The sequence below is a fragment of the Esox lucius genome, chromosome 17 (assembly GCF_011004845.1).
Source record: "Esox lucius isolate fEsoLuc1 chromosome 17, fEsoLuc1.pri, whole genome shotgun sequence".
Taxonomy (NCBI): Eukaryota; Metazoa; Chordata; class Actinopteri; order Esociformes; family Esocidae; genus Esox; species Esox lucius.
The window spans coordinates 9731703-9747491 of record NC_047585.1 but is presented as its reverse complement, the minus strand read 5'-3'; the positions used below and the strand labels follow the sequence as shown (position 1 = coordinate 9747491).

The 15789-nt window shown below is 40.3% G+C and overlaps 1 protein-coding gene across 2 annotated transcripts in view; it reads right to left on the bottom strand.

Moving 5' to 3' along the window:
* Window positions 1-15789, bottom strand: part of nav1b (neuron navigator 1b) — a 126958-nt gene that overhangs the window by 78539 nt on the left and 32630 nt on the right. For both annotated transcript variants that reach the window (XM_010899261.3, XM_020055711.2), the window contains one exon: window positions 11711-11799. In XM_010899261.3, the coding sequence (XP_010897563.2) occupies window positions 11711-11799 (89 nt within the window). The remainder of the gene's footprint in view (window positions 1-11710; window positions 11800-15789) is intronic.

The window sequence follows — 15789 nt, the reverse complement described above, 5'->3', positions numbered from 1 at the left end:
TTCCTTATTTCCTCCCTTCCTTCCCCTCTGTCTCTTTCCCTCTCTGTCCTCCTGACAGGCGGCTGCAGCTGTTGCAGTTTTTCCCCGGCTCTCCCCTTCTTTCTTTGCCTGTCCTCTCTCTCTCGTTCTCCCTTGCTCTGTTTCCTACTCCTCCCTTCAGCAGAGCCTCCTGCCGCTGAAGCGCGCAGCAGCAGAATGACAGTAGCTGCAGTCGCAACAACAATCCCTCCTCCCCCTTCTCTGCCTCACCCATCTCCTCCTCCTACATCTCTCCATCCCGCCTCCCTCTCTCCTCCTCTGTAACGTTTAAAGATGCTTCGCACTGCCTCAGCAGAATGAGTGAAATGCGAAGGGGGTGATGAGAAAAGATAAGATTGGCATTTTTCTTCAAAACCGGACAGCATTATTTTCATTACGGCATGTTAGCACATGCTCCCGTCTCTCCCAATCCCTTTGTTCTTCCCCTCCCCCTCCCTCCCTCTTGGGTCAGGCACGTTCATCGCACACCCAATTGTCCACGACTGGCCGGTGTGCTGTTTAAATGGTTTGTGCAGACAGACATTTAGGCACGTCATTTACATGATGCACAAAATGAACAGAGTTAACAGCCGCGAGGGAAAGCTGTGTCCAAAAGCCCAAAACAACTGGAACATCCAGCTTATCTCTTTAGCCAGTCTGAGCTGCCTTATTACCTAACCATAAGCTGGTTTTAATCGGAATCAATCATATGCTCAAATCTACTGAGTGTTATTGCCTTTTTTTTACTTAAATGGAACTTACATTTTACAAATCTTAACAGAATCGCCCAGTAGCTTTAATAAAATACTAAATTTTACTATATCCATGTAAGTACTATTTAGTTAATTCAAAATTCCTGTTAGATAATATTACACCTTATCAAAATCGATTGATTGATGGTTAAAGAAAACAACATGCTAATATTTTGGCAGGTGTAAATGGAGGTTTTTAGGTCAGGTCCTCTTTCACTAGCCTACACAGGACCCTGCCAACAGCCTCTTTCACTACACACTATCCTGCCAAGAGCCTGGATGAGTGTCACTGGACCAAAACATTGTCAGCGTTCCCCTGGCCAAAAACCTCAGCACAAAAACCTAAAACCGAGTGACCTCAGTGGAGTCACATGTACCAGCAGTATAAAAGAGGGCACACCCTATACCACAAGGTAGCACTACAATTTCCACGACAGAGAAACTACAAGGTGGAATGGCTATAACACAGTTAACCTATAAATTACTTGTTTGTTTCTATGGGATTAAATTAAAGAAGCACCACTAGAAGTGTTGCCTCAATTTGGTCAAAACTGCAAGAAGCATTAGCAACAAAGCTGGGTAAAATTATCTAGCCTATATGCATGATATTTTACACTATGTAACTCTTTAAGTAGTACTGCCATTACTTAACCAGCCAAATAATGCTCTCCATCAATTCTATAAATTGTCTCTAAATGCCATTTTAGACCCAGCAATTGTGCTTCTGTGTAATTTAATGTATGTATTTCTTTTCATGTCATCTTAGGACAGGTCTCAACAATAGATTTTTTGAATAGGATTATCTGTATGAATAATAAATGCATGTGGAGCTGAGCTCTGTTAAGACACTCCCTGACTGCTGCAGCATCTTTCATGACATTACGCACTCACACACTTGCACACACACACAAACACACACACACATTATTCTATCCTTGTTCCATATACCCTCACCCTTAACATATGCATAATACCAAAACATACCCTAAACAAACCCTAACCTTAACCTCAACTTAACATGTATGCATAAAATTAACAAAGCCACAACACCTAACCCTAAACCATATTTTATCCTGTTTTATTATTGTGTAAACCAATGTGTTTATTTTTGAGGACTTTGGGTCCCCACATGTACACATAGACTGGGATCACGTACACACCTCTCAGGATGTCTCTGTGGTACTCCACAGCACAAAGCCAGCTGGATAAATACCCACATTGTTTGGTCTACGCAGCATGTGTTTTGTGTGGATGGTGACTCTCAACCAATGTGTCTGTAGCAAAGGTCTTCACAGGTCCAATAGTTGTATCTGTTCTGAAATTAACCAATGTCTTTCACACCCAACCCAATTTGCAAAAATGTTAATTAAAAAATTATAATGTTGGACCAATTCAAAATGGATCAGAAGAAATACAGATTTGTTCTGAAAAGTACCGCAGAAAAACAGAGCCATGCCCGCCCAGATCCGTAAGACCCGTTCAGAACCCTAGAAATAGAAAGAAGACTCAAAATGGTGCAGCAGCCAGCGCCATCAATAGCACAAGTATTATTGGCAAAATTAGCTTGTTGTGTTAATCGTCCTAAAACAAATAACATGACCTACAAATATGAAATGTTTTATTTATTTATATTTAATCAGTTGCCTAAAGCAATGTGTCCAACTCTGCTCAGATGTGTATATTTGGCGTTAGACGCTTTGCAGTCTTGACTCACCGCATTTGAAATAATGTTTTATGAGGTTTTTTTTATAAGCATGTGCCTATAGAGACAGCTATCCTGACAGCATTTTCCTAAATCCAACACTAACATTAATTCAGATTCTTCTCAGCATGTCGGTCTATTCCTACATATTGGCCATCTCTATAAGGAAGAGAAGTATTTGTTCAAAAGTATAATATTTGATAATTATTTTTTCGCTTAACCCTGGGGTGCTGATTGCCAAACAATATCTTATCTTGTTATCTTAAGACAACATCATCCTTTACATCAGAAATGTGTTATCTATATTTATTGCATAATGGATGGATCCAATCGGTCCAGTCAGTAAACACAATATTATTGCAGATGCCAGAGACCCGCAATTACATCAGACCCGACCCAGATCCGAGAAAAAATTATATATGTTGGACCCAGACCTGCTTGGGTCCTGGACCCGCTCTTGTTGGATCTCAGAATTTTGGGTCTGGTGGACCTGTGAAGACCTCTACCCTATATTGCACAAAAAATAAAGAAAATTGAGGTTGCGCTCAAAAGCAACAAAATACAATTGATCTTACCCAGTGGAACCAAGAGAATACTTGGGGACACTATGGTTCACTTTGTTTTGAAACAACTGACCAGTTTGATTCAAAGCCTCAAGGGCCTTTTCCCACTCTACTCTCCCACCGTGTGCCTACACACTCCACTGGCTTAATAAGTGGGTCCTGGGGGCCTGGGGTTTCTTCTGAGACCCATGAAGTCAGTTGATGTGGCTTAGCGAGATGGACGGAAAACAATGCAACGTCTTGTTCTTGCTGGTCAAAGGCAATGCCCCCATACTGAGATGAGTCCATTGATGATGACCTCATTGCTCACTCCCGAGCTACCCTAACAAGCTTATTTCCTGTTGTGTAAATGGGCAGTTGACACAATGCCCCCCCCCCCTTTTTTTTCCACGTTGCATAATGGCAAACACAAATGCAATGAAACTTAAATAGGCTAACATTATGAGTGATGACAAAGCTTGGTTTTGTGTACTGTTCTTCAAGGTGTAATTTATTTCCTCACAATTTTACCAAAAGTGCCCAAAGAAACATTAGTACATTAGTCCCTGAGTCTTCAAGATTAACATTAACAACACTAGTGTCAGTAACTAGTCCTTTGCTTTGAAAATTATTTTAACCAAGGTTTTGATATATGCACATGTTCATCTAAACAACATGTTAACACTCAAAAGTACCCTAAAAAGACCACAAAAACATGAATGCCATGCTCAGCTAATTATACAGTTAACCCATCTCCCAAATGCTCTGGAAATTGTAACACAGTGTAGCACTGGGTTAATGAACTAGGAGAGGAACATGTACTCTGGTGGACGAGAGTGGAGCGTCATCCAGCATTCTGCTGCTGCTTTCCCACACATCTGGACACTATTCTGACAGTCTGACTGGCCAGAGGTGCATGTGTGAGGCAATGAAGGGACAGCTCCACAGCTGCCAGTTGTAAATTTCCCTTGGACAATCTGTGTAATCATTTTGTGGCGGCTCAGCTGCTTTGGCGCAACCATGATGCAACAAATAAATGATGCGAAGAAACGCCCAAAAGTACTCGCCAATTATGTTGCTCTGTGCGGGTGTGTGTGCGTTTGTGTGTGTCAAAGAAAAGTGTGATCATTTTATGTGAGAGTGATCATTGATATCCTCACATAAAAAACTACAACTTGTTTCAAACACTAATGAAATCATTGTGCTGGGTGGAATGTGAGCCAGAGGGTTCAGGATATTGTAAAAACCTGAATAATAATGTGTGTTTTTTTTTCCTCCCAACATTTCCCATACACTCAATTTAGGGTATTCCTACAGAGCTCAATGTGCTGAAAAGCTGTGGTGAAAAAGGCTGATGTTGCTCTTGTTTCAAATCCCACCTAAAGTAATAATCTCACTTCCTTCAGTTAACCTGGGAGCACTCTGTGTGCCACAGAAATAATACTATTATTGGAATAAAATGTTCAGAATAACTATATTTAAAAAATGTATTATAATAAATAACTATACAAAATAACTATATACAATGAACAAAATTATAAACGCAAAACACTTTTGTTTTTGCCATCACTTATCATGAGCTGAACTCAAAGATCTAAGACTTTCTCTATGTACACAAAAGGCCTATTTCTCTCAAATATTGTTCACAAGTCTGTCTAAATCTGTGTGAGCACTTCTCCTTAGCCGAGATAATCCATCCACCTCACAGGTGTGGCATATCAAGATGCTGATTAGACAGAATGATTATTGCACAGGTGTGCCTTAGGCTGGCCACAAAAAAAGGCCACTCTAAAATGTGCAGTTCCATCACACAGCACAATGCCACAGATGTTGCATGTTTTGAGGGAGCGTGCAATTGGCATGCTGACTGCAGGAATGTCCACCAGAGCTGTTGTACGTAAATGTAATGTTAATTTCTCAACCATAAGCTGTCTCCAAAGGTGTTTCAGAGAATTTGGCAGTACATCCAACCCGCCTCACAACTGCAGACCACGTGTAACCACACCAGCCCAGGACCTCCACATCCAGCATCTTCACCTCCAAGATTGTCTGAGACCAGCCACCCGGACAGCTGCTGCAACAATCGGTTTGCAGAACCAAAGAATTTCTGCACAAACTGTCAGAAACCGTCTCAGAGAAGCTCATCTGCATGGTCATCGTCCTAATCGGGGTCTCGACATGACTGGAGTTCGTCGTCGTAACCGACTTGAGTGGGCAAATGCTCACATTCGATGGCTTCTGGCACATTGGAGTGGTGTTCTCTTCACGGATGAATCCCGGTTTTCACTGTGTAGGTCAGATGGCAGACAGCATGTATGGTGTCGTGTGGGTGAGCAGTTTGCTGATGTCAATGTTGTGGATTGAGTGGCCCATGGTGGCGGTGGGGTTATGGTATGGGCAGGCGTGTGTTATGGACAACGAACACAGGTGCATTTTATTGATGGAATTTTGAATGCACAGAGATACCGCGACGAGATCCTGAGGCCCATTGTTGTGCCATTCATCCACGACCATCACCTCATGTTGCAGCATGATAATGCGCGGCCCCATGTTGCAATGATTGGTACACAATTTCTGGAAGCTGAAAACACCCCAGTTCTTGCATGGCCAGCATACCCACTAGACATGTCTCCCATTGAGTATGTTTGGGATGCTCTGAATCGGCGTATATGACAGCGTGTTCCAGGTCCTGCCAATATCCAGCAATACCCCTGGACCTCCCCAATACAGTGAAACTGTACATTTTAGAGTGGCCTTTTATTGTGGCCAGCCTAAGGCACACCTGTGCAATAATCATGCTGTCTAATCAGCATCTTGATATGCCACACCTGTGAGGTGGACGGATTATCTCAGCAAAGGAGAGGTGCTCACTAACAAATATTTTGACAGATTTGTGAACACTATTTGAGAGAAATAGGCCTTTTGTGTACATAGAGAATGTCTTAGATCTTTGAGTTCAGGTCATGATAAATGGGGGCAAAAATAAGTGTTGCGTTTATAATTTTGTTCAGTGTATAAAATAGCTATAACTATATTTTTCCTGGACAAACCACCAACAATTTATGGCTGCCTTGATTGCAAATTGCAATCCGCATTGCAATTAGATGAGTTACTTGTAATTTGTATGGTTTGTTTAATTAATAAATGTTTTTGTGTCTATATTTTCTTCTTTTGTTTCAGAACACACTGAAGAAACCTCAGACAGTTTTTCTCCCCATAGAAAAAAAAAACTTTACAGAGAGCAGACTTCTCTTCAGCCGTCCTCATCAATACTGTCTAGGACACTGTGACAGGTTGCAAGTGGTCCCTGGGACTGATCTGAGGGGCGAGAGGCACTATATGACAGAAGGTGGAAGTTGATCCCCAAATCAATCCCCAACCCTGCATCTGTCCATTCGGCCCTGAATACCACTGAACCACTCAGCCTGCCACCCCACTGTCTCAGAGCAGTACGAGGTGCCCACAACCCCTCTCCTTCAGCCCCAGAATTAACAGACTACTTAGGCTTTTATAGTGAAGCTATTTTTTATGGGGTACTTTTCTCATTAAGCATGCTGGCTGTTCCTGTAAAGTACAAATCAGTACAACACATGGACCCAATGCCCCTACTAATCAAACTGATTTGGTATAGGACTCGTAGGCTTTTGCTGGTTTTAGATTAACATTGTGGTGTGTTGTTTAAAGCGATTTTTGACATCTAGTCTTCTGAGGTCTGACACAAAAATTACATTACAAGCAAGTATTTGTTGATTATTCTTCGATCATCAAACATTCAGCAGTCGGAGAGGTATACCAAAAATGTTCACAGACATCTCACACAAGTCGTCACGATCCTGTTCAACATCTGATTATGTGAAACTTAAAGCTGTACTTGTGTTTTCGCTGGTAAAATAATGACTAAATCAGAAAAATCTGTTTGATGGCTTTTTAAGCAGTTTTTCGACAAATTTGATAGAAAGTGTACTCACGAGGTATGGAAAAATGTACAAACTTGTCCTCTGTGGTATGGGATTTGGGAGTGATTTTGACAGTCGGGAAAACATGTTTCCCCATGTGCATTTAGGAAAAACTATATTCACAAGACAAAGATCCAGTTGTGTCAAAGTGCTGGATCAGATCCTAGTTCCTGATGTATGAAACAGGTGGGGAATCCCTGTAGTAATGAAGCTTTTCCTGTACATTGGCAGTGACTGTAGTGACAACTAGTGAGAAGGGACACTGGGCCTATTAAAATGATGCTAAAATAAAAACAAACAAAAATGAACAATTATTTAGTAGACTGAAATAAAAATTATGAAAAACATTTGAATAAAAAGCTATTTTTTTGTGGGATTTCAAGAATCTGATTGTACTGGTAAATGTAGCCAGTGGATGGCATTGTTTCAAATAGGCCTGGATTGGGCATCATTATTACTAGCTATCAGAGAAGAAGAGGTGAAGCAAGTGGATTACCAAAACAGGAAATCAATCTTTGCCTCCTGTCAATCATTTATTATAGCAGTAAACTGAATATCTTATTATAGACCATATTTGTTTTTATTGGATAACAATAAGGAAGAAATCCAAAGCAGAGAAAGTAGAAAACATTAGACACCCCACACAGAGCCATTCTATGATTTATTAATGATTTTTATGGTCTACTTATTGACCTGCCCTGGGGAGGGGTGTTGTCCCACAGAAACTGTCTCTAAGTGGGCTGTCTCCTTTCCCTGCAAACTCTGTCACACATAAACAATGGTGGCAGCTAACACAAAATAATGGTGAGTCAAAGAAGACAGAGCCCCATACATAATGTGTTCTATGGGTAAATGTAGGTGCAATAAAACATTTTTACCATGATATAACTTCTGCCAGTGGTCTGTCAGTAACATCACAAAAGGAAGTAGTTACATGTCAACACTATATTGACATATTCTGGTCAATGGTGATTGTGGATAACACGTTCAATTCTTTGGGATTACACTTTCTAATTTCATAATGATTTAAAAACCATTACCTGAATTTCAGATCCCAAATCAGCCAGTAAATGTTATGAACATATATTGTCATGACAAAGCATATATTATTTTGTTTTCATTTTCCCAAGGCACACACAGCACCTTCAGATTTATATACTTTATTTCTCCAACTACCAAGAACAAAAGCCATTTGCACAGTTCCCATACTATCTGTCCTCTTAAGCATTGCCAATTCTAATAAAGTCCTGCCAAATTGGGCTTCTCTTTAAGGTCTGTTAAATAGTTTCTTGTTGTCATTTTCCAAAAAATTGCAGCTGAACCAATCAATCTTGCCCCGCGTGGGGATTTGTGTTGTGCGTTACCACAGTTACCTGAAAAACATAAATCAGGGCTACAAATCCAATTGTGACCAAGTTGAATAGGGTACGCTATTAAATCTTACATTGTTGCAATTTTACAACAGTGTAAATGTTTTACAGTTGGTGTCACACACTGAGGAATCAACCATCCTACGCCTACTTGATGGCATTCAAAAATGAACTGAAGATTGAACTGATGAACAGAAGATTTCAAATTTGGATTCATTGGTCCATAAGAACTTTCAGTTTTCAGAAGTCCACTGGTCTTGCTACATGGCCCTGGCAAGCCACTTTTTCTTATTTTGCCATCAGTATTGTACAGCCATCAATGGCTTTCTTACTGCCAAGTCTCTCTGTTCACATTTGAAACTAAGTCTTACTTCGATTAGTGTTGTTAGTGCTTGAAGCTGTTGTCCTGTGAGCCGCCAAACAGCTGGTGTTATTGGCGGCTCACAGGACAACAGCTTGTCTTCTGATTCTATTGTGGTTTTTCAACTTGTCTTCTGATTCTGTTGTGGCTTTGGTTCTGCCAGACCTCTACCTGTCAGAGTTTCCTCCAGCTTCCAAGTGTCTTTTGATGGTGTACGAAACAGTACTCACTGCCACCTTGGCTTTCTTAGCAAATTCTCTAAAGGAAAGACCTACACTTTTAAGAGTTGTAATGGTCTGTTGGTCTTCCTTTGTTAATTGCTTTTTTCTCACCATTAGATAGCAATATACTCAATCTGGCAGTAAATTAAAGTCAAAAGAATGCTTAAGAGGGTGTAGTAAAACAATCTGTTTACTGCTTGTATACAGACAGAGTAAGTAATCAATAAAAGTTGGGACACTTGCAGGAATTGTATAGCATTAACTTCAAAGTCTTTATTTATTTCCATTGCGGCAGAACAGCTGTGAGTTGTTAACCCATTACTTGTTCCCTGAAAAAAGCCTCTTTTATAACTGAAATGTACATTATTTTCATTTTCGGGTTTTAATCTCTGGCAGTTTACCGCTTACCTTAGTCACATTTCAGTTAATCAACTGGACTGGAACTGCTTAAATTTAAATAAAAACTGAAATAATGGGGGTGTTCTAAAACTTTTAGCCAGGATATACTTGTAAGCTACCTAGAAACTGGTTACAAGTTAATCTATCAACATGGCCAGAGAACACACAAATGAGACAAAAGGTTGTTGACCTAAAACAATTCTGGCATGGCTATAAAAAAATTATCTGAAAACAAGTATCTCCACTTTTACATACATAATAATGAATACAAAAAATAAATGGAGCTGTAATGCACCTGCCTGGAAGAAGAATAATGAGTGTTTTGCCCAAATGCACAGTGAGAAGGATGGTAAAATGAAAGAAGTGTACATAAAAATCTCCAGGGATCACTGATGGAGAATTTGAAAAAGTTATCTTGGCACAAGATAAAGGCAGGAGTGCTTGTATTTGAATAAAATAGTCTCTACAATGTAATTTCTGTAAATATAGGATTTCTATTAGGTATAGCAATTTTTACAAACAACAAATGTGTCCCACTGCTAGTAGCCTAATCATAGACGAAAATGGCAGAAGTCTAAACATATAGTCTAATACAATTTATTTATTATAAATATATTAAATAATATATCAAACATAAGTTTTAATCAGATTTTACTCTAAAAATCTAAGATTCAGGGCTCCAGACTAACATTTTCCAGTCTTTCAGATGGAGGCACCAACAAAATTTGGATTCATTACCCACCCAGCCCCCAAAAAAAAATATTAATCATCTTATTCAATAATTAGAAAAAAACTGTAGTTGACATATTGCTTTACTTGTACACTTTACATCAATGATTAGGTTAGCATTAGGACATAGTCAGTCTATGTTTTCATTATGAATGTAATCGCGGCTTGTAGAGCAACTGTGAAATTAAAATGTATAGGATTAATTTAGATATTATAATTATAGAATTTGTAGATGCGTTGGGATGCTAGATTTCAATGTGGCTAATAAGGACAAGTAATGGGACGTTTTTACTGACTCGGATCTTTGAGACGTACAGTGAAAATAATTTAAATAATTTGAGTATGTAACATTCAGAGCATGCAGCGCTGGAACAGTGAATAATAAACAGAAAAACTGTTTCATGACTATGTAAAATCTTCTTTAGTTGAAAGACAAAGCTTATGTTTGTTCATGTTTTAGATGATTCAAACATCTGCTTTCAATGCAGTACATTAATACCTGCTAGGAATACAGACAGTATTTCTTTGTACATTTAAAAAAGGACTTGTTACAGCTGAAACCTAGGTTGTGGACAGGCTAATTGTGGAACAGGCTAAAATCTTGACAGCTGCGATGATGGTAAGACCATAGTACACAAACTGAGGTGCATATTAAAAAAAAAATGTATATATATATATATATATATATATATATATATATATATATATATATATATATATATATATATATATATATGTATATATATATATATATATATATATATATATATATAGATATATATAGATATATAGATATATATAGATATATAGATATATATATATATAGATATATATATATATATAGATGTATATATATATAGATATATATATATATACTGTATACACAGTGGGGAGAACAAGTATTTGATACACTGCCGATTTTGCCTGTTTTCCTACTTACAAAGCATGTAGAGGTCTGTAATTTTTATCATAGGTACACTTCTACTGTGAGAGATGGAATCTAAAACAAAAATCCAGAAAATCACACTATATGATTTTTAAATCCTACCGTGGGCCCTCAAAACACAGATTCTTGATGCCCCTAGTCTGGGAAGGGTTACAAAGCCATTTCAAGTACACCCCAGGAGGATTCTTTTTCACGTGACTGTATTTAAAGACAATTCTACGTATCTAAAAGGGCAAAAAAACTGTCTCATAACAATGAGTCAACAAGGGTACTGCAGTATTATGTACCATACATTTTCTGGTAATAGAATAGGATGTTTCTTTATGCATGCGGCCTTGAAGGTCCAGATGAGAGGATTTATTTGCCAGGAAAGATTTGTTGGATGATACTTAGATTCGAATATGTGGCTAACAGCGTCTGCAAATACCCATAAAGCCAGCACAGATAATCTACAGCCAGAGCACTAGACCTGGAACCAAACCCTGTGCAAAGATGTGACACCTAATCTTTATCGCAGTATTGTAGGATTGGGCCTGTAAAATCCACTTACATCTTCATTAAACTGTGCAAAGGGATGTTTTTGAATGGAATATAGACACATTTACAATCCAAAGCCAGATTGTTTAAAGCAGATGTATCCTTGGTTGGAGAACCAGTGTAAGAAATGAAAATCCCTTCAAATTTAAATAGCCAACCAGACAGAATGTGACTCACCCAGGTCTTCACAGCACACCTCCATGGAGTCAGAGGAGCAGTCACTCAGGTCCTCCAGAGAAGAGGCATCGTCATCCAGGACAGGTAATCTACATGCAGCAGAATCAGAAGTCAGAATCATAAAGAGTTGTATTGCCAAGTTAGCTTCACAACAAACAAGGAATTTGTTATTGCCATTGGTGCAACAATAAATACAAAAGTAATAAATAAAAACAAATAAGAACAGTGGACTGAGCAAAAAGAAAATGTAAGGTGCAAGATTGTCCATTTGAGGTTTGTGTGTGTATGTTGGGAAGGGTTACATATTTGTCTATTTGAGGTTTGTGTGTGTATATGTGGGGAAGGGTCATAGATTTGTCCAGTTGAGGGTTGTGTGTGTATGTGGGGAGGGGTTATAGATTTCTCTTGTTGAGGTTTGTGTGTGTGTATGTGGGGAAGGGTCATAGGTTTGTCCAGTTGAGGGTTGTGTGCATATGTGGGCTATAGTCAGTTTGATTCTGGGTGCATGTTCATGAGGCCATGTTCATTTGGGCCTGATAGACCTCAACATTTTGCCAGTGGGGAGAGCACTGAATAGTATATAACCAGGGTGAGAGGAATCAGACCCAATCATTGCCAATCGCCTCTGCGTCCTGGAGGTGTGTAGGTTGTGTAGAGACGGCAGATTGCAGCCAATCACTCTCTCTGCAGAGTGGATGATGCGTTGCAGGCTGCCCTTGTTCTTGGCAGTGGCTGCAGCGTACCATACGGTGATGGAGGTCAGGATGGACTCTATGATGGCAGTGTAGAAATGCACCGTCATAGACTTTAGCAGGTTTAACTTTTTCAGCTGCCATAGTAAGTACATCCTCTTCTGTACATTGTAAGAGAGGTGATGTTCAGCTTGCACTTGAGGTCCTGGGTGGTGCCCAGAAAGTGAAAGGACTCCACAGAATTGACTGGGAAGCCACCCAGGGTGATGGGGCGGGGGGGGGGTCAAATGGGCTTCTCCTGAAGTCCACTATCATCTCCACTGCCATTTGGGCATTGAGCTCCAAGTTGTTCTGACTGCACCAGGACCCCAGATGGTCAATCTTCCACCAGTAGGTAGACTTGTCTCCATCCGAAATAAGTCCAATGAGGATGGTGTGATCCGCAAACTTCAGGAGCTTGACAGAGTGGTGACTGGAGGTGCAGCTGTTGGTGTACAGGGAGAAGTGTAGAGGGAACAGGACGCAGCCTTGAGGGGAGCCAGTGCTGATGGTCAGGAGGTCAGAGAGGTGCTTCCGTGCTGCCACCTATTGGACAGGAAGACTGTGATCCAACTGCATGTGGACTCGAGCACACCCAGTTGGGAGAGCTTGTCTTGGAGCACAGGGGGAATTATGGTATGGAATGCGTAACTAAAATCCATAAACAGGACTCCGGCTTAGGTTTCAGGGGAGTCCAGATGCTGGAGGGGGAAGTGAAGAGCCATGTTGACCGCGTCATCCAAAGACCTGTTGATTCTGTAAGCAAACTGCAGTGGGTCAAGTAGAGGTTCGGTGATGGACATCATGTCTTCATAGCCACAGAGGTCAAGGCGACGGGACTGTAGTCATTACCTCCTGTGATCCTTGACTTCCTGGGGACAGGGATGATGATGGAGGATTTGAAACAAGGGCGGGATGCTGCATGTCTCCAATGAGGTGTTACAAATCTCAGTAAACACAGCAGAAAGCTGATCTGCACAGTGTTTTATGGTGGATGGGAAGACACCGTCAGGCCCTGTTGCTTTTCGGGAGTTCTGTCTCTTGAATAGTCTGTTAACGTCCCCCTCCAGGATTTAAACTTCCATTGTGGTGGCAGAGGTGGGGATGATTGGGATAGCTGATTGTGTATGGGCCCCAGTGGTGGGGGGGTTGGTGGCTGATGGCTAGGGCCCTATGAAATCTATAAAACATTTTTTTCCGTATTTTTTTTCTGGATTCTGTGTTTTACGATATTCTGTAATAGGTGGCAGAAGAGAGGAACCAGGCGCAGGCAGAATGCATGTGATGTTGTCTTTTTAATGAGAAAACAAACGCAGAGTATACAAAAACAAACGTAATGAAAGTAAAGGGGCTGATTTGAAACAGCAAAATGGAAAGAACTCACCGGTTATGCGTGGGCATACAAATGACTGCAACAACACAACAAAGATCGACCAATGGGGGGAACAAGGCAAGTTATTTAAATTTCAAGCGTAAACATAATATATAGCTAGATGGAAAGGCAGACAGCTGATTACTTTATGCATGGCTATATTTCACCACGATAGATCATCGTTTGGAATATCACAGTTTGCATGGCGATAATTCACACAGCAGAATGTAAATGTAGGTTATTGTAACAGTATAATAATAGGCAGTTCATATGTTGGTCCAACACACGGGGTAGGTGAGTTTGATCGAGGCTGCTCTCATTTTCAGGCAATGCTTCTCCCCGTCAGAAATGGCTGTAGATTTCGTAGCTTTTCTAAGGGGATGTCAGACTCGGTGCACACAGCGAGTCTGTCTTTCACATGGGCTTTAGACTTTAAGTGGTCATCGCGTATTTTTACGGGTTCAGTCAATTGTATGCTGTCACAATTTGAAAAATAACTAATCGCCTGCCCTGACTCATAATACAGGGTATTGCTGGGCTCTGAATTTAGCAATTAGGGTCTAATTTTCTTAGTTTTTTGGGCCAATCTTCAACATGTTTCTCAATGTGACAGCCACATTTCCAAGTTTTAAAGTCGATTACATTTTTTACCAAATTCAACAATTCTGTCTGCGTTTTCCACATCATGGAAATCATAGGGCCCTAGATGACTGGACACAGGGAGAAGGTATGTTGTCTGGACTGCCCCTTTGTCGTTCATATCTGCAGTAGAACTCATTCAAGTCGTTGGCAAGTCACATGTCATTACTGGAGTGGTGGGATTTAGGCTTGTAGTTGGTAATCTGTTGGAGGCCTCTCCAAACAAAAGCAGAGTTGTTGGCTGAGAACTGTTGTTTTCATTTCTCTCCATACTGTCATGTCCTGGCTGTGGTGCCTCTAGGCATCTCTATGTGCCTGGAGGCCACAGTCAGGGCCTGACTTCAGAGGTGCCTCTTGGCATCTCTATGTGCGATTCTGATAGGGGTTTTCTATTTAAGTTGCCCTTGTTTTTCCCTAAGTTGTGGGGCATTGTTTACGTTGTATGCTTCAGTTCGTGGTTATAGTCTCCTTTTGTTATTTTTGTTCAAGAGTGACAAATAAAGGAATAGCTACCTTTATCCACACTGTGCCTCACGTCCTTTCCTTTAACCATGATATATAGGCACTTGGCTTCCTTCCCTGCCTTACCAAAGCTGTATTTAGCCTCTCTGAACTTGTCTTAGCCCCCGCTCCTGAATGCCTCCTCCTTTTCCAAACGCAACTGTCTGAGTTTAGCTCTGAACCAGGGTTTGACATTGCTGCAACTCACCCTGGACCATGTTGGTACGCAGCTGTCCTCACAGAAGCTGATGTATGAAGTCACAGCATCAGTGTACTCATCCAGACTAATAGTGGAAGACCTAAACATTTCCCAATCAGTGCATTCCAGACACACACACAGAGCCTTCTTTGCTTCACTGCTACACTTCTTTGACCTTCACACAACAGGCCTAGAAAGTTTTAGTTTAGCCTGTATGCGAGTATTAGACCATGACGTGGTCTGAGAGTCCCAGAGCAATGCGGGGCACAGCGTGATAGACAGGACAATCAATTCACATCACACAAGTGTAATGGCAATAAAACTCATAAAATGCATACAAAAGCACAATGCAGCTTTGTCAAGAAAACAAAATTAATTAACAATCATACTGTAGTAAAATATAATTAAGCCAAATCGTAATTCAGTATTATATCTTTACTATTTTCCAGGCATACTACAATTACAGTATAGCCATTGTTATCAGTGACAATGTTTACATGTGCACAGTAACATGGATAAAAGCTTGTATCCCTGAGGTCTAAGGAATTTTTGAGGATAAGCTGTTTATACTCAGCTTTGACATCCCACAGTATCTGTTAATTGGTCAGGCTACATTATATTACATATTTTTACAATA